Here is a 23,012-nt window from a genome sequence, read left to right on the forward strand (position 1 = left end):
CCTTGGATCAGTGCACGTCACACTGCGTCCCCCCGGCTAGCAGCGACGTGATCAGCATTGTACAATTTGCATGTGGCTTCGATGCCTTTTTGGTGGAAATGTTCCTACACTGAGCTCCATTTAGCGCCCTTCATTTTTAATCTCACGTGCTTTTCAAACTGTATTTAGCCACAGGATAAGGGAGCTGTTAGCCCCAAGCTAAGCAAAGCCGTAAGAGGCGTGTGTGTGTGTGTGTGTGTGTGTGTGTGTATGCAAATTAACCTACAGACCAACATGTGTAACAGGTCAAAAATATTCTGTGATTAACAGATGAATGGCTAACTGTTGACATCCCTGTTTCAGACCTTTTCCTCAATTGTTAGCAATCCCTTTCAATTTCAAAAAGTTGCATTCTTTTGAAAACAAGCTACTTTACCTTGCAACTCAAAAGAAGCATCATTACACCTAAATTTTAATTATTTAAAGGAGAACTCAACAAATTTAACATTATACTGGTTGGACTCGTAAGGTTTATTCAACACATTCTTCTTCCTTGTCAAAACCTGATGCCTACATTACCCACAATGCAACTCGACTGTTGACAGTTCAGTCGCAGATGCTGGTGCAATTAATCATATAGCAACTAATGTAGCCTCGAGCTGCTGGCCTGAAGCAGAGAAGAGGAGTGGGCTGGAGAGGTTCTGGTAAATCCCACATCTCCAGATTTTTTTCATATTCAAGCTTGGAGTCTTCAGCCCCAACCAACAGTGACTCAGGTGACATCACCTGAGGCCACATTCACTGTATTTTTCGTGGCCAGGACTAAAGACGGTTTGTGTAATAAGTTATTCTAGGACTTTGTGGGAATAAAAGGATGAAAATCTTCCAAGTTGATGCCGCAGCCTCCAGACTGCATTACAGCAGATGCTGAATGGAGACTCTTGATTGGCTTTTACCGTCCTTCACTGTGGCCCTTATGATGCAAATTATCCTTGAAAAAAACCTCACCAATAATAACACATCAAATAAAGTTATTCCACATAGAAGTCTGCTTCTTCCAAAAATTACCATGCCGCATTACATCACCAATAAAAATAACTGCAGAAATAAGCCGCAAACCTTAACGGATGTTCCAGCTTGAGCGTCGCGTGGTAAGTTTGAGAAATTGAAACTCAGTGTTAAAATGCTGCTAGGTTACCATACAGTACATACAGCGGCAAATCCGTTTCAAACAATGCCTCTATTTAGTGCACATTTTTACCCACATGAACGCAGACGTAGTACGACTTGCAGTATAACTGAGTGACTAACACCAGCGCTGTGTAATTGATGCAGTGCACTAATTCACTAACATGCTTTTGTTCGTTTGTCAAACTTTAAAACTTTTTTTTTTAAGAACATAAACCTGCAGCAACATTTACACAGATATAATCTGTGTTTTGATGTTGTTAATGAACCTATTTGCTCGCTCACCCTTTCATTTCTTACTATCCACTGAACATACAGGGCCACGGGGTCAGCTGGAGCACGGCCCAGCACACACGTCACCAGTCTACCAGAGAGAGACACAGTGACCTTCGACCGATGAGCAATATCCTCAGACGCTGGAGGAAGAACTCATGCAAAAAAATGTGCAATAACTCTTGGAATTAATCATTAATCTGACCTTCAATACACAATTAACATCACTTCCAAATGTCAGCCCCAAACATTAAATCCCTCCAGAACTATACAAGTTTACTCATATGGAGCAGTTTAACTGCAGATATGTGATGACTTGAACTCCGCAACCGCATTCAGAGTATGTGCTCTCATTGGCTCGCATGTGAAACGCCATGGAGCCAAAGCAGGAACGTCCAGCCAAACTTTGCACTGTTATCTGAATTCAAACTGGCTGAAATTTCCCCTATACTGCAGTGTGAGGGTTTCTTACTTATTGCTGGAAAATCTGGAGCTGTGAACTGCATACTTACAAACCCATAAGCCCCAGAGTTTTGCAATGAAACTAATAAAGGTCCTTTTAAGAAATCCAGCCTCCTCTCAGCCATAAGCCATGTGCCAGGGGAGTATTCCTGCCCCAGATTTGAGCTGCTTCCAAATCACGTAAACAACTGGATCAGACGTGTGAAATCCTGCTCTTCCCGCTCCAGATAATTAGGGGAACTGACTCGGAACTATCTACAAATTCAATTCTTGGTGCACGTAGGGGAGCAGAAAGAGTGTGAAGCCCTTGTATACTTGAAACTCAATCCCCTCACCAACAGTGGGGGTAGGGCTGAGCTGAACTGTCGGTCAATGGCAAAGGCATCTACATAGCTGAGAATTTTCACATCTCAACTCAACGGAGGTGCTCTGGGATTCCAAGCATATTGCCTGCAAGGAAGTCTGCACCACAATATTGATACAGCAGGTAACTGATGAAAAAGGACCACGAACTCATCATAGCGCTGGCAATCAATCAGTGTGTGCCTGACTTTCTGAACCGTTGAGTTACAATACACTACTATGCTTCTCTTCAATAATTTCTTAGTGCAACGCTTGAGTGAAAACTATGTCTGCGCTGGACGTTCTCAACAGTGAATGAATAGAAGATAGAAGCCAGACCACCTTGCAAAGACTGACAGGGGAGAGGCAGCTTATCACTCTGAAATGTGTCAAACGTTTGACACATGGCTTTAACTTGTCTGAGATAACCGTCAGCAAGCACAGTGTGTCTCGGGTGTTCAGAAAAATCACCCCATTTACGACATGCCCCTCAAAAAAGGAAAGAGAAGGAGACGTGTGTGAGTCCAACTGTCAGCTGTGGTTCGCTAAAGCATCTTCTGCGTCATTAAATATTGCCTCCTTTGCCTCCGCTCATCTCTGTCAAACTGCTGCTCATCAGCTTTTGAAGATCCCCGGGCACAAACGAGCCAATTTGAATGCATCACTATGTTGTCAAGGTAAAAAAAAAAATTGCCATTGAAAAAAAAGAAAGGAAAACTGATTTTGCTGCCAACTCAGACTCACGGCCAAACGGCAGATCTTCATGAATGCTGAAGTTCACAGGGCAGAGGCACATCATTAAAGTATCTACTGGAGGTGTAACTTTTTCAGTGAGGTGTAAAAGTGGCATTGAGTTACACATACTCCAGCATTCTTCTAGTGGAAAAGTTAAGAGGAGAAAAAAAAGCAGAGGTCACGGTAAGTCAAAAAAACAAGCCCTTTCCTGAGTCAAACACTGCCATGGTATAACCTTACCATGCTGGTGAAACTGAAGACTCTCCTATTAACACACATGTTATGAGTCTGACTCGCAGGCCCTCTGAAAACGGAGCAATGTGTCAGTCAATGCAAAAAATAAAAAAAAGACAAGAGTTATTCATCTCTGAGAGAAAATTCAAGAAATTAGATTATTCTGCAGATATCTCAGGAATCCTCCCAACTACTGTAAAGCTCTGCAGCGAAACAGAGCATAATGATATGCGTGTGAAGGGTATTTTCCCACTACAAGTTGCCTCTGTGAGCTGAATCCCGCGCTGATCCCGGGAAAATTCAGGCAAACATGTTAACCGACCGGTGACGACAGCGAGTTACTCACAATCTACAGCGACAAGCCATGAGCAGCAGCTCCAGTTTACACCTCCGTGCGGCCTAAATCCACATTAGGTGCCGTAAAACAAAATGACAAAACAGGATGTCTCAAATGTGCCATTTGGATGGAGAAATCACAGCTCACCAAGGTGGGTATAAATACCGACTGTGCACTGGAATACGCCCTCTCAAATCCTTTATATACTACTGCTGATTTCCATTTCGCCACAGTCCATCAGGCACAATTACACGATGCTCTCCGCGCTGAGAGTGTAAACATGTTATTTTTGGTTTGTTTCAGTGCCTGGATGATGTGACATTTCACTCGAGAAGTGAGCGCAGTGGCTGTGCACCGTCTCCGCAGAGCTGCAAATTCCTGTGGTTTAAAGCACTATCCATAACTACACCTCAAACACAACTTTAAAAGCTTTCCTGGCCTATTGTCACCCCTTCAAACTGTTGATTCACATCGAGCCTCGTGCCTTGCTCTGCAGGGTTGAGTTTCTGGGTAGTTTTCCACCCCGAGTATGACAATAGAGTAGAAGAAACTAAAAAAAAAATCTCACTCCAGTTATGATAATTTCAAACATATGCAGTGGCCTAAAAGTAGTATTGTAATGACTGTCAGCATTTTAATGAGGGGTGTGATTTGAAGCGCTTGCTTGATGTGACGCTATTCCCAGCATCCAACCTTCCTTCTAGCAGCTTTTTAAGAAAAGATCATAACACTCTACAATCATTAAATTGCCGCTACCTCACATAACAATCCGTTTTAGTCATTTTCTGAAAATTTAAACAGTAAAAATGCATAAAAGATGGCAGCCTGCAGTGATTACATGCAGCCCAGGTCAAAAAAATATATATACTTTAGTGTTTTAGAAAAATAACTCTGAGTACAAAAAGGTAATTACAAGTACACTTTTACTTTTTGTGCTTAATTTAAAGTATGTTTGACACACAATTTTAAAAGTGTACTTCTAAATAGATAAGCTCTACTTGCGTGTATTAAAAAAGAATACTACTACTGCAATGGTATTAAAAAGTACTTATAAAAAATGCACTTTATTGTACGTGTATGGGAAATTGTACTTAAAACTGTAGTTTTAAAAAGTGTACTACATTACAAATACTTTTCATAGAAATAAAACGCACTTAGTGTAGCTATGTTCAAGTCCCTTGTAATACACACCGTGCTTAATTACTTTAATTAAGTACTTTAATTACACTTCATTTTAAGTATATTTAGCAAATTGGTGATATAATGCAATTGTGCTGCAAGTGTGTTCTGAATGCCCCTGAATCAGGATTTTCACTGGTGGACTTCAGTACACATAGTTTGTAAAAAGTTGTGCCAGTTTAGCAACTATTTACACTTCAATTATACTCAAGTATAGTCAAGGACTACTTGAGTAGCACTTAAGTTTACTTGAAGGTGACGAAAATAGCACAAAGTGTGCTTAGTACATTCTTCAAAAAGTATAATTTCAGTATATTTTAGCACCTGGGAGTCCAAACTGGAATTAGCATGAGACACTGGCGCGCTGTCTACTGTAGCATGAGAGTGGAAATGAGTACTGGCATCACTATCATCAGGCGTTTATGGTACCTGACTTAAAGGAATAGTTTCACTTTTTTTTAAATTTTAGTCATTATTTCTCCATATTATATTATATTATCAACAGCATTATAGTGTAGTTGTGGAAGTTATAACAAACAGTTAAAGAAAACATTCTCAAAGTTTCAGTGGGAACACAAGCAATGCTGATAGGTCAGTGCGTACACAGACATGCACTAATGTTCACCAACTGAAGGCAGTATGATGAAAAGATGTGTCAAATGTATGCAAAATCAAACGGGTGATTTTAGTGTCAGAAAACCGCTGATTAAGACAACAGGAATTTGCAGAATGATAATATGAAAACATCATATCATCACAAACCGTCTGATTTGGCTAAAGGTCGTTAAACAATAATACTGAATTATTGCCAAACCCTACAAGCTGGCTATATTATATTATATTGCTATACCGGTGAAAAGGAGTAATTCTATATGTGTCTTTCCTGTCAAAACAAACATTATTCTGTGAAATGTATGAAACTTGAAGTAACTGTAGAGTAGCACGCTGAGACAAACTGGGCACAGTGAGCTGGTTAATGACAGGCTCTGCTTTCAGAAATGAGTGAGACATAGTGGCCAACGTTGGGTGATTTCACGGCCACGGGGACGCACGGCACACTTGAAAACGGGGTGAAACAAGAAATGATCATCAGTGATGTCCAATCAAACTGCCTCTTTGTATTCCCTTTAAATGCCGTCCTCTTCTGTACAAATGAACGGCCATTACTGCGCATTACATTTAATTTGCTTGGAGGAGATGACACATTCAAATACTGCGCTGCTCTCATCCTACAGAAGAAAGGTTTGATGTTGTCAGGTGATGACGCAAAGAGATTGATATGACATATAGCTGCTTCTACCTGCCCCACAGTTTGTTCAGATGATGTCAAACCTTCACTGAGGCAGACTAATGGCTATGCAACATTTTGACCGTCTGCGCTGTGGAAAGACAGCAGGACTTTGATGAAAACCATGAACCTTGATGAAAAGTGTGAATGCACAATTAGGCACCATAAAAAAATTGTCACAGCTACCTTGGGGCTAGTTTCAAGCTCACGGCCTGTTTGGCGTTAGGCAAGAGGGAAAATTCCAGTAGAAATAATAGCAAGCAAATATAATCACAATCTACACGAAATCACTAATACTATCACTAATCCAGTTTTTAATACATTTTTACTTGAATCCACAATATGGCACTAATAGCTTTGAAGTGCATTCACCCCAATATTGCCTTTTACAAATAATGCTCATTGTGAACCCACATGCTAGATTATCACTGAGTCTGTCTGTGTGATGTTTTCCTCATGCAGATTTTGGTGGATTCAATGGCCTGATGACCCTTTGCCTGGTCTGCAGCTTTCTGCCGTCTGAGAGATCCACAGATCCTCAGCTGCTTGAGTTGAACTAAGTGGATAAAAGAAAGGAAACAAACCGCGTTAAGCCTGGGGGCTTCCTCACAGTCATTTCATTGTCTTTCATTTGCTTTGATTGGCAATTGCTGACAAGTGACCAATGTCAACACTGTAAAAGCCTTTGTGATGCTCACAAATGTCAGTGGAGATCGGCTAAGCTGAGCATAAAGCACACCACTAATGTGTTTCTGTAAAAGACACTTTTCCTCGAAGTAAAATCTGTTCATAGCGTGGGAAAAAAGCAGACAGCAAAATCCTTGTAATTCTTCACACCAAAATTGCTCCGTGCTACTTAATCATTCCTGACACACCTCCCACCACTTCTTCCTGCGTGAGGGTCACGGTATAAAGTCTAGCTGTCACACAAAAACCGAACAAAAACTGAGCCCTGCATCATAGAATTACCCTGCACGCTGATGATACCTGAGTAAGTCCATCTGCCAGTAGGTTTTACCTTTAATGAAAGGAATGAGAAAGGACAGCCAGTTGACAGATATGTATACTGAGATGAGCAAATTGCTCGTGGCAGGTCTTTCTTGCCCCTGTGTGTCTTAATGGGGCCTGATGAGACAGGGAAGCAAGATCAAGGCCCTGTCCGAGCCGTTTCAACTCCCTGAGTAAACACAGCATGAAATACTGGTCGTGTTTGCCGTCTGCATCACTCGGCTGCTCTTTTCAAGTACATTTCAGATTGATTTACTTATAATAGAGACTGCAGTCGTGATTTCACATGAGACCATTGGGCTGTCGACGAAGAGAAAACATGATCACAGCTTGATAAAGAGAAATCTGATCTGAACAAATGGCCCATTTTCACCAGTCAGAGGTGACATATCTTGCAACCAAAGAGGCCATTATGAGGAAAGTTTCACTTTCATGTCACCTGTAATTTTCGTGAGGAGGAGTGATTTGATTTTTAAATGGAAATGAATCAGTGTTGCACATTAAAACTGGAAAACAACTCCGCTTTTGTTTGTGTGCTTGAAAGATAATGAGGCGCTGCAGCTGGGGGAGTGGGCAATGTGGACTCAATTAAAGTTGCTATAAATATTGCACCACTATCACAGCAATAATTTTACAGTATGAGTGTCCCGTGGATCCCATGCTTTAAAAAGACATCATTTTGGTATTTGAGTCTAAAATGTATTAAATTATAATGAGAGTGTTGCCACAACGTGTTTATATGGAGAGACAATGAAGAATAATATTTAATATAATAAACTTCAGATCACTCAGGCTTGCATAGCAGGGTCAACACTATCATCTCTAATTAAGGAAGTAATAATAAGTCTCTGTATGAAGCTGCAGAGTAAGTGTGATTAAAAGAGGCAAATCTAATAGTCTGCAATTTCCCCCAAGTTCACACTCCACCCAACACACAAGCGGGAACAAAATTATCACAAGTCATCCTTGAGGTCAGCTAAAATGGCATGCAAAAATGAATTTCAGTATTAAAGCCTGCCTCACAAACGCACCAGCAGTTCACATGAATTAGTGAGAAGTAATCCGCTGCCCCTAATTACCAGAGACAGATTGGGATGAGATTATCCAGCACTCTAATCTGTATTATAAAGTTCCATTGAGGGTAATTTGCCAGAGATGGATACAGCTACTCTGAAGGGGCGGGCAGTGTGTGTTTATTAGGACCACAGACACTTCTAAATGATAAAATAAGGGCTTATGTGAGGCACTAATTTATTATAAAAAAGTTGTCTTTTGTGTGCATTTCATGGCAAATTTCTCTCCTGTTACAGGCAATTGATTAGTCATGTCTAGAACATCAACTAAGTGGTGTCCTACTGAGAAAATAGACATAAATCTTTCATATATGGGTATTTTAACAGTCATTTCAGTTTAGTTTTACTTATTATATCATGTGTGAAGCTGATGGTGTAAAGTATTCAGTATAATCTCCAATTTTCTGCCACATTGAGGAACCAAACAACAAAACAAGTTGGATTAAAGGGGTCAGGAGCAGTTATTTTCCGCATGTAGTCAAACTCAAGTCAACAGTGCCTTGTGCAATGCAGAACATGACAGTCCCCTCGGCCGTGTTTTGTGCAGACATAATGCAGGGCTATGGCAGGCTGATAGCGCTCTGGTCCTTCCTGTGAGGACCGAGACACATGCAAGTCATCACGGAGGAAAACACAGTCATGAGGCAGAAATTAAATGCTCGGGGAGGTTCCTGAAAGCAGTGCTTCCGCTTAATAAATGTGATAACTGAGTAAGTGAGGCAGCCAGTCACACTGAACAAAGGCTCTGTGAGGTCGCGCTTTGTCTGTGTGCTGTCGCTGCAGAGGGCCTGCTGAGGTGCACAGCGCCATGGAGAGATTCCTTGTCTGTTCTCATATCAGCCAGTTTCCTCCAAAACGCTGCATGACACATCTGGATCCAGCCAGTTCCCAGTGCTGCACCAGTGACTGTTTGCATCCATGATACCAGGACACCATCATTTATGAACTGAGCCTGTGGGAAGCGGCACAGTCCAGCAGTTTGACAAACCGTATGTCTCAAATTAAAAAGTTTTGTATTCTCTCTTTAAACAGAGACACAGACTTTCCACTCTTAACTTTGGCTTTCAGTGAAATCTACGTACCGTTTGGTCACGGTTTGGAAACAAATTACCTTTTTGTGGAGAGGAAGACTAAGCAAACACCAAACTTAAAAACGGGTAAACATCACTCACAGACAGAGCCTTTTAACGAGTGAATGTTGAATCAGCTATAAATACACGGCTATGTTATAATTGTTTTCCTCTGCCATCTAAACCAATGAGCCTGCAGGTCCACTGCGGTACAGTGACGGACCACATCACTGGGAAAATGCACTGTACCTCAGAGCCTGGGCGAACTGCCTGTTGAATGCACAAGGAGCCTCAGCCAAAACACACACAGAACTAACTTGGTGCGCTGCTCTGCCTGCACAGTGTGTGTGTGTGTGTGTGTGTGTGTGTGTGTGTGTGTGTGTGTGTGTGTGTGTGTGTGTGTGTGTCTGCAGCAGGCTCTGGATACAGCTATGGCAATATTTGAGGGCGCAATTATAAATCACAATGACGGGCAAGATGTAAATCATTACAGCTGTGAAACAGAGAGGTCAAATTGTTCAGGTGCCGCTGGAGTTATGAATGAAATCTTTACTCCCATTCTATCTGCGAGAATTGCCTCAGTCGAAGCAGGTGAGAGCTTTGCAGAGCCATGAAACAATCCATAGTAAACACAATGCCCTGCCTATTACAGGAACTAGGTTACCAGGCGCTGCTTTGCACAAACACTGTGTTATTGTGTTGTAACTGTGGGACAATGCATTTAATGGAACAAGAGCGTAATGACTAATCACAGCAGCTTGTTTTTTTAGGAGCTCTGTCTACCTTTTCAGTCCAGTTAAAAGTTGCAATGCCGTGTTCCAGTATAAAACTGCGTCTCCAGCAATTTAAGCTCACGCACAGTTTACTTGCAATGCAGCCACTGGTAACACAGATGTCAGAGGAAGCGTGTGATGTGCAGCGCAGAAGCAATTAAAGGTGCGGAGAGCACAAAGCTTCCTCCTGCCTTTTCACTCTAGAGGCCAGCATCTTTCCTTCGCCTCGAACACGCGCTGCCTTGATGGTGAGATGCAGTGAGCAGATTTAGTAGAAGTCAAGAGCTGATGGGATTTTTTGCAGGTATGATCAAGGTGCACCTTTTGCCTGATTACAAATTCAGGTGGCCTTGCAGTCTCCTCAACGCTTCCTCATGCAAAACACACAGCTGCTCCTCTGCATGCCCCCTGCACGCTGTCAGTGATCTGTGCACAGAGGAGGGCACCACAGGACCTCCACAGTGCACCATCACATCAGCATTCCGCTTATTACATGGGATGCATGGTTGCATGTGAGTACACTGGTTATGTAAAATGAAAAAAAAAGAGACTTACCAGGCATAAACTGCTGAGTAGTGAGATGAGAAGAAAGTCCAGATTGTGGAGCAGCAGAGCGGATCCCATCCCTGACCTGAGGCAACTCTACCTCAGAGAGTCCTTGCGGGGCTCAAACAGACGCTGATGATGCTCAGATGAAATGATTTCAGCTACTTAACACTCTTCAAAGCGGAGCGAGTTGGGTTTTTTCACTCCATCTGGCCTCTCGGTGCTCACGGCTGCTTGTGAAATCATAACTCTGTAATCGCCCCGCTCTGCCCTCGATTTAATTTCCTATAATCTACTATATGGCCAGGCTCAGCCCGCTCCCTTTATTTCTCTGCATCTGTCTTTTTTCCTCTTCTGAAATTACATCCACATGTCAGAACTATTTATGTCGCTCTCGCTCTGCGGTGGGAAGTTCAAATGATTCTTTGTAGGGAAGAAACCAACGCTGTATTTTTAGGTCTTTTAAATTTCCCCCTCAGACTAACTTAAACACTTCAGTATGGAGCTGTGCGCCTTATGGCTTACTCCAGGCTTCTCCTCCAAACGCTAGATCAGTGCTGGACAAAAATGAAAAACAAAAAAATAAGCCCGAGATGTGTCACTCCATCACCAGTCGCTGTTGGATTTCACAATTTGATTCCCTCTGACTCATGTCACCATCAACGCAGCCATCTATGGACGCAGCAGGCTCTCAGACAGGGTTTTCCTTCCAGCGTTTACCAACAAAAACAATCTGGTGACACAGCAGAGGGAGAGATTAAACTTTTCATAGATTGGTCTGCTTGGTCTGCGTGAATCAGCTCAATCAGCGCGCCGCTGCGCGTCACTTCGCTTGGTTTTCTTTGACGCACGATGGAGACATAACGTGGAAATGTGGCGTTTTGTGCTGTTTTCCAGAAATCGCGTTCAGCTGTAACAGAGTCTAGCGCGGCAGCTGTGCGGCAACTGAATGTATGAAAGTAAGTCCCGAGCGGGCTCTGATGATGTTAAAAAAAAAAAGGCTGAGAGACAGAGAGAGCTAACTTCACTTCAACAATCTCTACTTACTATCGGGAGAAAGCCTGGCGGACAGACACATCGCAAAACGCCTGAGTGTTTCTGCACAGCGGACGCGAAAGTTGAAGTTTCTCGTGTTGGGCAGCGGCTCCAGATGTGGCAGGCGGCAGGTCGTGTTCAGCAGTGAGTATGTGGATGGAAAAGGGGGGGCGGGGGCGGGGAGGAGGCAGGTAGGGTGGAGCGTAACGGCCTCTGATTGGTGCGCGCTCTCTTACGTCGGAATAAACCACGACTCTGAAATGACATATTTTCTCACCCCTCAAACAAACTCCACATTCAACAGATCGCGGGGCCTTTGCCAAGCCGCTTTTTTCCCCCTGCAGTCTCTCAAAAGTTGCATCTAGTAGGATTGGATTACCGAGACATAATGCAGGAGATGTCCGTTTTTATCTCAGGCGCCCATCGGCTGAGATTTACTTTAGGGCATCAGATCTTCTGGTTAACAGTTTCCTCGAATTTATGTTCGGAAATTAAACACTGGATGATTTTGTCCTACAGCGTTGAATCTATGAACAGTAAAGATCTACAAGTTTTTTTTATCCTGATATATATTTTCTGACATTTCTGATCCCAGCATGTTTTATTTAATTCATGTTTTGTTGGCATTAGTTTTGCTTCCTTATTGAGGTCCTACAGGTTCCTCTGCTGCATGCTTAATGCCAATAATAATAATAATAATAATAAGAAGAAGAAGAAGAAGAAGAAGAAGAAGAATTGCAAAAGCAACCCATTTTCAAATCAGATTTAAAGGACTCGTGTGGAGGATTTAGTGGTATCTAGTGGTGAGGTTGCAGATTGCAATCAACTGAATACCCCTCCCCTCATCCCTCCCTTTTGAAGCAGAATGAATGGTGGCTGCGAAAAACACCGAAGATACCAGTGTTTGGTTTGTTCTTTCTGGGCTCCTGTAGAAACATGGTGGGCTCTGTGGCAGAGGACCCCCTGTAGACAAGACAAACACAACAATTGTTATTTTCAGGCAGTTCAACACTAATTAAAACTATAACCAACATAAGTATTAGATTATATTCATTTTCTGCCATACTCATTTTGTTGACCAAAAAGTCATTCACAAAGTATGTCATTGTACACAGTAACATTACTTATGTTTGAGGGCAGTTATACCTCAGAGAATTTCCTCTTAGACCTCATATGCATCTGTGTGCGTGTGTGTGTGTGTGTGTGTTGGTACACACTTGTTTGAGATTTGAGATGAGTGGTGCATCAATTGGTAACTTAGTAAATTTACTTTTTTTTTTTCATTTACTAAGTACATTTTTCAGATCCTTGTAGTACAGCCTGTTTTCTTTTACTTTATACTTTTACTTGTACATATTTAAAGGAGAGGAAAATACTTTCACATATGAGCTGCTAGCAGTTCCAACAAATGTAATTTCCTCTCTAAAACCTCTTAGGTTAGTGGAGCTGATTCTCTTCCACAGAGTCCACCATGTTGCATTGCCATGTTTCTACAGTAGCCCAGAAGGGACAAACCAAACACTGGCTCAAGAAAGCACCTTTTGAGTTTTTCTCAAATTTCGCAGCCACTTTTATGTCCCCCACAGGTTTGAAGAAGGAGGGCTGAGGCGAGGGGTAATCAGTTCATTGTAATCTACAACCTCAACTCTGGATGCTACTACACACTTGCACTGAATACTTTTCTAACAACGGATGCGGCATAAAAAGCACTGTCCACACCAATCGCAGAACATGTGGAAATCAGTTTTTCACAGCTGGGGCCTCTTCTGCATCAGAAAACTGCCTTTTCTCAAAGAGAACACTGAAATATGCTCTTATCTGCTCGTTCTACTAGCTACTATACTCCAACAGCTGACGGTGCAAAAGACTTTTTGCATGTGTGGTCTCAATAGTGAACAAACACTTAACTGTGAGTGAAATGTTCCACCTATTAAACCTTGCAGGGCCACAGCCACAATAGTGCAATAACTGTGTAATTCAGTAGTCACCTCACTCCACTGTTTCACTGTTTGCAACACCGAGCAGCAAACAAACACTGAAAATAGATTTTCTGTCGAAGCTTTCACCGCTGACACCAAGTGATGTACTGCCGTTGTGGACGGAGACAACATTATGCATTATCCAACAGACGGAATAATGTTTCAGCAGCAGGGTCATTCGTTGCCATATGTTACTGCCACACAAAGAGCGGAGATTTGGCACAAAGGCGAGCACACTTAAGTGCCATTTATCCTCTTGTGGAATCTCAAGTTGTTGACAGCATCATCACATGACAACACATCAAATTTTGATTTGCCTGCACTCATTACATGTGCAGCTATATTATGTATGCACACTCCCTCTTCTGCTAGTCCTCCTGAGGTTTTTTTTTCCCTTTTTCTCCCTTTTAAAGCTTTTTTGGGGAGCTTTTCCTTATACGAGGTGAGGCTCTAAGCACAGAGGGTGTTGGGTGCTGTACAGATTGCAAAACCTCTTGAGAAAAATTGTGATTTCTGATACTGCAGGATATATGAATAAATAACTTGACATGTGGACCATAAGTACTACATAAACACTGAAAAATGGTTTATAACACACTATAATGTACTTGTAAGCAGATTAAAGTGTTTATTAATATATTCGTCAACAACTAGAACTCCTCCTGGGGTCACCCAATTAGAGGCTGGTGTATATGCAGATTAAACACATCTGTAATAGTATAAAATATGTCTTAATATGAGTAGTTAAAACTTTAAAACATTTATTCAAAGTTTATGCACTACTTAAAAATGCTGAATAAATGTAGGCAGTATTGCCTAATCTTGAGGACCCATTGTGTAGATGGACCCCTGAGTTGAAATCTATTTTTAAGGTATATATTTATTTTATGAAATAAATTGTTCTAGAATTATTGTTGAGAAACATGAAGTGGGAGTAATAGAGGTCCTTGATCTGCCTCTGGGCTGAAATTGAAGTTAAACATGACCTTTGATCAAATGCAATTTGAAAGCAAGCATAGAGAGATACAGGAAATCATTTGTCAGTCAAATTTATAGTATTTCTTTATATTATTACTTATATTTTGAAGCATGTGCTTGATGAAGCAATAAAAAGAACAACACTGAGATGGTTTTTTTATTTGTCTTTACCTCATTCAGTACCAACAGCACCTGCTTCTCAAACCGCCTGAGCACGTGTGAAACATGCAGGTGTCTGTGCAGCATGAGGATATTAGTATATATTTTCTTTTAGGCTTGATTCCCCTCATGAATAGGTTATTTCTGGGGTGAGACGCATTGAACACTATGAAAGCTGTCATAAACAAACAGCCAGCAGTGGGACATGCGACCATACATTTACTCATCTGCCATGCACATGATTGCACCCTGCTGCGTCTCCATGGGAAACTGAAAATACTGTAAACTGCTGGAGATTAGCAGGGGAGGCTGTGTTCATGAGATATTCATAATCTCCACTCCACTTCCAATCCGCCAAGGTCTCTTTTTTTTATCTGTCCTCTCTCTTAAAAAAAAAGAAAAGAAAAGAAAAAACAGGACAAGCTTTTCTTTGTTGAAACGCTCTCTCTGAAAGGTTAAATGTGCCTTTAAGCCAGTTAGTATAGCTCCATGTCACTTTCCATGGTTATGGTACTCATCCCTGGCGATGGAAATCTTCTGATCCTTGACATCCATCTGGAATGATTAATATCCACCTTCTGTAAGTATCCCAAGTGCCTGGCAAAAATGTCATCCGTTGCAGGCAACAAAACAGACGAGCACTTATCAACAGAGAAACATTAAGCATCTTTCGGGGTGTAAGCGGTGTTCATTCCCTGAGCCATTTGCAGCAGCTTAGTGTATAGAATGATGGTGTAATTTTCTTAGAAAGTGCTTGGCAGGCTGCCACTTTAGCCTGAGTCTCACTCAATAGCGAGTCCATTTGCAGATGCTTCTTTTCATGCTTTTATATCATTTGAACGATATGAGTCGGATGTCAGTGTTAATGAAAACGCTCACAGGAAAGTGAGAAAATTGCATTCCATCCAGGAAGTTGGACACACGTTGGTGCCATAGATACAGAGTCTGCACGAAATCTACAGAATATTGCATTAAAATTGTATTTTTTTTAAAACCCACATCTTATCATCACATGTTGATTTTTAACTACAGATGTTGGATTACTTTCCAAATCCTGAACTGGCTTTTCATTGGATGCTGTGGTCCACCCCGGCCAATGGGCTTTCTCTGATGAATTTTTTATTTTTTTTTGACACCAGCACTCATACATCACATTTATTATTTAGTTTATTCATGATTACATTTATGTTATTCACTAAAAAGATTGAAGCAATATAATGTATCCTAAATATCTACAAGAATGGCGGAATGGGGAAACTGAAACCTTATATCTGCGTGACGCATTTCCCAGAAGTCATGTAAAAAAACCACATACAAACTCAAAGCACATGTATGTTTTGGCCACATGATGGCTTTCATGTGTGAGCATTTCTTTTCTTTTCTTTTTTTTCACTTATGGTTTCATGTAGCTCGCATGACTTCACAAGTGAAGATTTCTATTTAAACTTTCAGTTTGATCGTTTCCATATGTACGTTTTCACATTTTCACCTCTTCACACAACCCTAAAAACTGTGTTTGCATATTTAATCTGCATGTGAATGCTTTACATGCAAAAATACAACTCATGGGTGAAAAATATGATCGTGTTCATGGGAACTGGGAATTTCCATCAACCATGCTCCATTCCTTGTAAAAGCACTTGGGACTAAAAGTGGAATGACTTCTTCTTCTTCTTCTTCTTTGCTCCGTTTTTAATCATTTCCATTTTCTGAACTCATGATTTCAAGTCAATAAACGTCATGTACAATACATCCAATAATACTCTTACTTTGGTGAAATCCCCCTGAAGAATCTATTTCCAGCCAGGGTCAGCTCATCTTCGCTGGAGCGACCCTTGTCTTGACAGCTCACCCACTCAGGTCTCCCATGGGAGTATCAGAGAAACAGAGTAAAGGAACAATTCAGGGGGAGGAAACTTCGTCCCTGACATCATGAGCACCGGTTAGACATACACACTGCTGAGGAGGCTTATGATTGTGTTTACAAAGCTCGTTCTTCCACGTCAGTGTCCATAGAGGCCATTTTGGTCAAATGTATGGCTCAGGAGCCAGCGTGACTTTCACTGACCCCCAGATACAACTGAGAAATTGCTATAGCATCAACAGGTCTCTGACACATTGTCCTGTGACCTGGAATTAATGCAAATACCAGTAGTATTTTTTTCCACAAGGGGGTTGAAAACCAGAAATTTTGCCATCTGGTGAAGTATACATTTAGTCATTAAATGTCACATGTTGTTATTGTCAACCTTTAAAAACCCAAACAAGGGTCCTCGCGAAGGATGTTCAGTAAGGACTCCGCACGAGATTCCCTAGATGACACCGAACAAATTGTTCCAAAACGTATCACGATCACTATAAAACACAAGTAGAGGAAATGCAACAACACGCAGCAGCAGCACACTCACATAAAGTACAAAATGTGTTGTAATGTTTGGCAGTCAGTGATGTCCAACAGTGTCAACAGATTCCTAAGTAACCAAAGTGTTTTGCAATATGACTGTTGGAAAATAAAAAAAAAAGCACACACCAAACCATAGCTGGGGGAGAGTGGAACTAATGTCAAAGTCCAGCAACTTGGAAAAGAGTCTGCACACCCAGATCTAACAGAATGTCCATTTAGTAGCTGTTCTTGAGCTTTCAGGCATGTCACACAGTTGACAAAAGTCTCACGACGAGGTCCGTTTAGGAGCTCTCTAAGTCTTTTTTTTTTTTTTTTTTTTGTATTTCGCTTGATTTTGACAAGACAGAGAGAGACAGGAAAGGCAGAGAGAGGAGAGGGGATGGTATGCAGCAAAGGGACCAAGCTGGACTCAAACCCAGGCCGCTGTGGTAAGGACTCAGCGGGGTCACGTGGGACGAGGTCCCACTGAGCTACCAGAACACCCGAGCTTTAGGAGTTTTACTAGGAAAAATCTAATTAAAAGCTTGAAAGCAGGGCAGAATGAGCTTTTTTAAAAACAGAAAACTTGTTTAAAGGACCAGTGTGTAAGATTTAGAGGGATCTATTAGCAGAACTCAGCAGAAGTAGAACATGGAAATGGATATTTAATGTTTAACAGACATGCGTTTAGTGACTGTCGCAGCCACCGTGCGTTCTCTTTCAAAGGCAGGTGAGAGGGTTGCAATCTGCAACCTCACCACTAGGTGCCTCTAAATCTTACACACTGGTCTTTTCATTCTATTTTTCAATTTTATTATTACGCTTCTCAACTAACTTCTCAAGTAACTTCAAAAATGCATCAAAGGAACATGCTAACAAGGTGTGCTGAGGTGCTTTTAAACAACAAAACGGTGGTGCAATTACACAAAAACAAACAAACAAAGGGTTCTGTGGTGTGACTATTTCAGTTGAAGTAAATCAAAATGTACACAAATCAAAAAATAGAAAAAGTAAAACATGAAATAACTGATAAAGAAAATTACACAAAACAGGTCCGTGTTGTGCAGTGCTGCCTCTGCACTGTGCGGAGATCACGACCCGGCGAGTCTTTTCAGAATAAACGAGCGCTTGCCAACAGGGACTTAGACTTGTTAGCGCTGTCGCCTCGCAGCAAGGGCTTTCTGGTGGTCGCTGTGTGCTGGAGAGGGGCTGCCTACTGCCCTGCTAAGCTAAACTCAGGAGCTGAATGTCCCCACGGGGACGGATCTTCTTTCCTCATCGACTCATGATTGTAACAGAGCTGTTCGTGGCAGATAATAACACAGAGAACAGGGAGAATGAGCTCTTAATCAAATAAACGTGATGTGTCATCTATCGTACGTGAGGATACTTTTACACAGGGTTATCTCGGATGTGAGTGATTCAGTGATGCTGCTCAGCATCCGACTGTCCAAATGACCTCGAAGTTTCTGCATGTAAACACATGTTAACTGAGATTTAAAAAAGGAACAAAAACAACATCCAAGGTGAAAAATGTAGGAAAAAGTGAGACAAGGAAAAAAAAAAGACAAATCAACTAAATTTAAAGGAAGGTTTGTTTGTAGTGATAGCATTCAGTCCCTGTGGCCAAAGGAGGGCGCTGTGGCTCAGCTGGTGTTTGACACCACAGATGTTGACAACTTAGAACTTGGGCCTGCAGACCGACACCCAGCCCCTGAGCACATAATACTTCCCCCTAATTACCATTCAGCGTGTAATCCTGGATGCATGAACTTTCCGGCCTGTGCACACTGAGGGATGCATCGATGGCACCAAACATTTGTTGAAGCGTCACAAAATCACATGTTGTCTCAGTCACACGAATGCACACGCAAACAGGAAAAGCGTAAATGTTGTTTATTGAGGGTAAGCTGTTTGGTATAAAAATGTTTTCACGGAAATCCTGCTGTGAGTCGCCCCGAAAAACAGTGTTTATATTATCTTTACTAAATAAAAGTTTCAGCCAAACAACATGGCAGCAGTCTGTGTTGGAGTGAAGCCTGCTCAGACTGGCACTTTCACCGCTTCTACACACTAAACTGGATACCACCTGAGGACCGACTTGGACGGGGCACAGTATAATTACATGCTTGCACAGTTCACTGACCGCCTTGTGGATTTGATAATGAACATGTCGCTTGGACACACTATATCCCGAATGCTGGTAAATGATCATGGTGTGGCCCCAGCTCCGGAGCCACGGGGGAGTTTCTGTTTATTAATGCAGTCATAGAGCACTGCAGGCACGTAACGCTGCAGTTTAGAGTAATCTAAACGTGCATACAGAGACGGGAACCACTTCCAAACTGATTGGCAGGTCGCTAAACTGGTGTTTGAAAGCCAGATAACAACAGCCTCTGTGACATTAAAGCTACAAGACAGATAGATACAAGCTGAGTTTAAATCCATAATTCAACCTTTTTAATCACGTATGTCAACATATGTCAGGTTTTATAAGAGTAATTGGACATTTTCTGTATGAAACCCATTGCAAGATATCACATCTAATTGGTATTCAAATGATGAATGCTAATTCAACCAGATCAATTGGCATTTTTGGCAATGTTTATACTCACACAGTGTGACACTTGATTAATTCCAATGAACCAGGCTGAACTAAGGAGTATTTTTATTTCTTATTATTAATCTTTACTGGCAAAATGTGTTAAATAATGTCAATTATATAATGTATAAGGTACCCCTTATTAAATACTCATGAGCAACTAATTTTAGAAGCGTGCCGTGGCTGCAGTTAGCCCACATGCTCAAAAAGCTGTGGAAATAAGCAATTAACGTCATTTTCATATGAATAATTCAAGCGTTGGAGACAGCCCAGAGGTAATCACCGTCGAGATTTGTGGGTGTTTGTCCTTTTCACCTCCCACCTCTTTCCTCTGAAAGTAGCGTTCATTGTGTCTTCCCTCGCTGGATTTCATATTGGCCACTCACTACAGCACACACAGCCAGGTGACACATATTGACTCAGAATTGAACTGCTGAATGGCACTGACACTTCGTCCTCTTGATTAATGATTTTAATTTCTTGCTTTTGTGTCTTTCAGCTGGTTAAATAACAACTGAATTGCACTAATTTCTTTTCTCTTAGCAGTTTTATGCCAGCCCTGCTTTTATCAGGCTATAATAGCACCACAGAGCAAAGGCTACAGCTGCACTGAAGGTCATCTGATGGGTCCAAGTAACAATTGGCATTGTACACAGATTGGAGGCTTTCCAAGGCACATACCAGCCAGACAAGGGACTGACTCCAAAATAGCAAACTGCACAGGTCTTGGATGTTTTAAGAGCTTGATTCTATGCGGTTGGTCATGCTGTGAATTGCTGCTGCAGCCTGTCAATGGCAATCACCTGGTGGGATCTGGAAGGGGGTTGGCGCAGAGCTATGCAGTGCTGAATCCATTTATACTCAGACTGACACACACAGTTCCCGTCTGCGTCTCTTTGTAGGTTAGCTCTGGCCAAACACTGACTATTCCGGTCATGTGCTGTTTGAAAATAATGAGGAGCAAACTGCTGCCATGACTTATCATTCCTCCAGCACGCACTAATCTGGTGATTATTTTATGTTCTCATGTCCGATCTCTGCCACAGCAGACCAGGTCCCAGTGAACCAGAGCGAAAGAAGCAGAGCGAGCAAATTATTTTTCTGTGTGTGTTCAAAGGGGAGATTCTCTTGATCTTAGATTAAGGTTCGGTGTCGTCTCCCGCATCGATGAACAATATCAACCTGCCATGTCAAAAAGTCTGCAAAAATCACAAAACAATCTCTTCAAATCCTTTTAACAAATTGACACTGACAAGTCGTGATGATATGAACTGCTATCTTGGTCCAAAGCTCATATCACGTCTGACGTCAGTCCCCAGAATGTTGATTCAGTCCTCCAGTTGGCCAATAAAGATCTGTGTTTGACTGACATGGATAGATTTGGTTTTAATCATGCATTTAAACTGGGTGATCATCACTGCAGAGACGTTTTCCTGTCCGGGCTCCAGTGGCTGTTTTTTCCAACCTGTCGTGACAGAGCAGAGGAGATCTCACAGCTCATTCAGTATTCATTTTGACTTGAAGCTTAGGAACAGTGGTGCACCCAGACTTTTTGACCCTGGTGGAGCACTGACTTATGCAGGGGTGGCATGAAGTACACACACACACACATGCACATGCCACAGGTAGGTCCATGTAGGCTCCACGCTACAACCATGTAGGCTACACAGGCTGAACAGAGGACCTCCTCTCACAGGACAGACAACCAATCATGTGTTAGGACAATGGGATGGCACTTGGGGTGGACAATCAGATTTCAGGGGTAGCCAGTGCTGCCGCAGGCCAACCCCTGGACACAGGTAGAAATGAGTAGACATGCGTAGAAAATGACCCAACCGAGGGGTCATTTTGATCCAGTAATCCAACATCAATACAAAAAATAGCACCAACACTGGGTCAGCACACCCCACGGGCACTGTGTAAAGTTAGCCTAGTGTTGCTTTGGTGCTCTTTTGACCCCATCCTGGGTCAGTTTTAGCCCAGTGTTTTTTAGCCTTAAAAAGTCAGTGTTTTTTTTTTTTTTTAAAGGAAATAAATTAGATTTGAGATTTGCTACTCAGGGGCGTTCCCACATGTCTCTGGTCACATAAGTGTTGACAAATGTATGTGGAATTGCCACTACTGAGTTGCTTGGCTGTCACTTTGTCTCATGAGATGGGTGGGAGCTCATGCTTTGAATACAAGACCAGAGCAGCTGTCCAGTAACATCTGTCAGTGCAAAGACAAAAGGATATTCTGGATGATGGATCTATCAAGGGGGCGAAAAATGTACTGGACACGTTGAAGCAAGATGAAAGTTTCATAAAACATCAAGAATAAGAAAGATCAAGAACAAAATTTGTGTGAGTGTATTGTTAATGGCTGTTCAAAGTGAGACACTCACGTCAGCTCCATCAAGCCTTCGAGGTTGAAGGAGGAAAATTGTTTTCTTTTTTTAGCTTTCACTCTCATTTATTCATGGATGGATCATATTTCATCCATATGTCAGGAGACACAAAATCGAAATAGATTGCTGCACACAAAAAAGCCCTTTTCAGTTCAGACTGTACCTACTTCACCCAAACTGTGAGCCTGTAGCTACAGTAAACAATGTTTCACTGACTCATATAAGCCATGTTTAGTCTTCCAAGACTGTGGGCTGTCAACTAAGTGACTCAGTCCTCATAATTGCAGTTATTATAATTATTACCTATGACTTCAGTCTTACCTGCTGTCATGAAATCTAAATGAGCTTTCTGTGACCTAAAGAGACGGAGCACATCATGTTTGGTGACACTTTGATTTAGTGGCTTTTTGTCACTTTTACACACTATTTGTTTTTAACACACACTGCATATACAGTAACATGTCAGTATCATTCTAAGCACTTATTATGCCAGGATTTTCTTTGATTAATTGCAATAATAGCAAGGCATCATACAGAAAATGTCATAGAGAAGCAGTTTATGATGCAGGAAACATACATAAATACACACCAACAGCAAGTTGATGTCAGATAATGTGTTTTTATCGTTTTAGGCATTTGTAAATTCTAAAAACCAAACCAACTGTGATTCTAAAGCGAGTCTCAAGGATGACCTTTGGAGGCTCCTCTGCTCGCAATTCATTTGCAAATAAATTAAATGTATGCTTGAGTTAGTCGCGCTCTTGCGATCGTTATTTCATAACAATACGAACACCAAAAGCATCACCCTGGCTCCCACAACCTCCGTCTCCACTCAAGTGTGAATGGCAGCCTCATAAAGTGGCACTTAGTGTCATCCCAGATTACTTTCTTGAGTTCACGAGAGGCTCGTTCACATGTAGCCACGCTCGAAAGTGCGAGATCAGACAGAAACAACATTCTGTGGATCCTATTTTGGGGGGATTTGAATTTAATGCCCTGCAAA

At 41.8% G+C, this 23,012-nt stretch overlaps 1 protein-coding gene across 1 annotated transcript in view; it reads right to left on the reverse strand.

The window, feature by feature from the left end:
* Positions 1-10,565, reverse strand: part of pth1r (parathyroid hormone 1 receptor) — a 41,049-nt gene extending 30,484 nt beyond the window's left edge. Inside the window, exon 1 of the mRNA XM_041948998.1 lies at positions 10,497-10,565. Within this exon, the coding sequence (XP_041804932.1) occupies positions 10,497-10,565 (69 nt within the window). The remainder of the gene's footprint in view (positions 1-10,496) is intronic.
* Positions 10,566-23,012: the final 12,447 nt, after the last annotated feature.

This window comes from Chelmon rostratus, chromosome 12 (assembly GCF_017976325.1).
Source record: "Chelmon rostratus isolate fCheRos1 chromosome 12, fCheRos1.pri, whole genome shotgun sequence".
Classification (NCBI taxonomy): domain Eukaryota; kingdom Metazoa; phylum Chordata; class Actinopteri; order Chaetodontiformes; family Chaetodontidae; genus Chelmon; species Chelmon rostratus.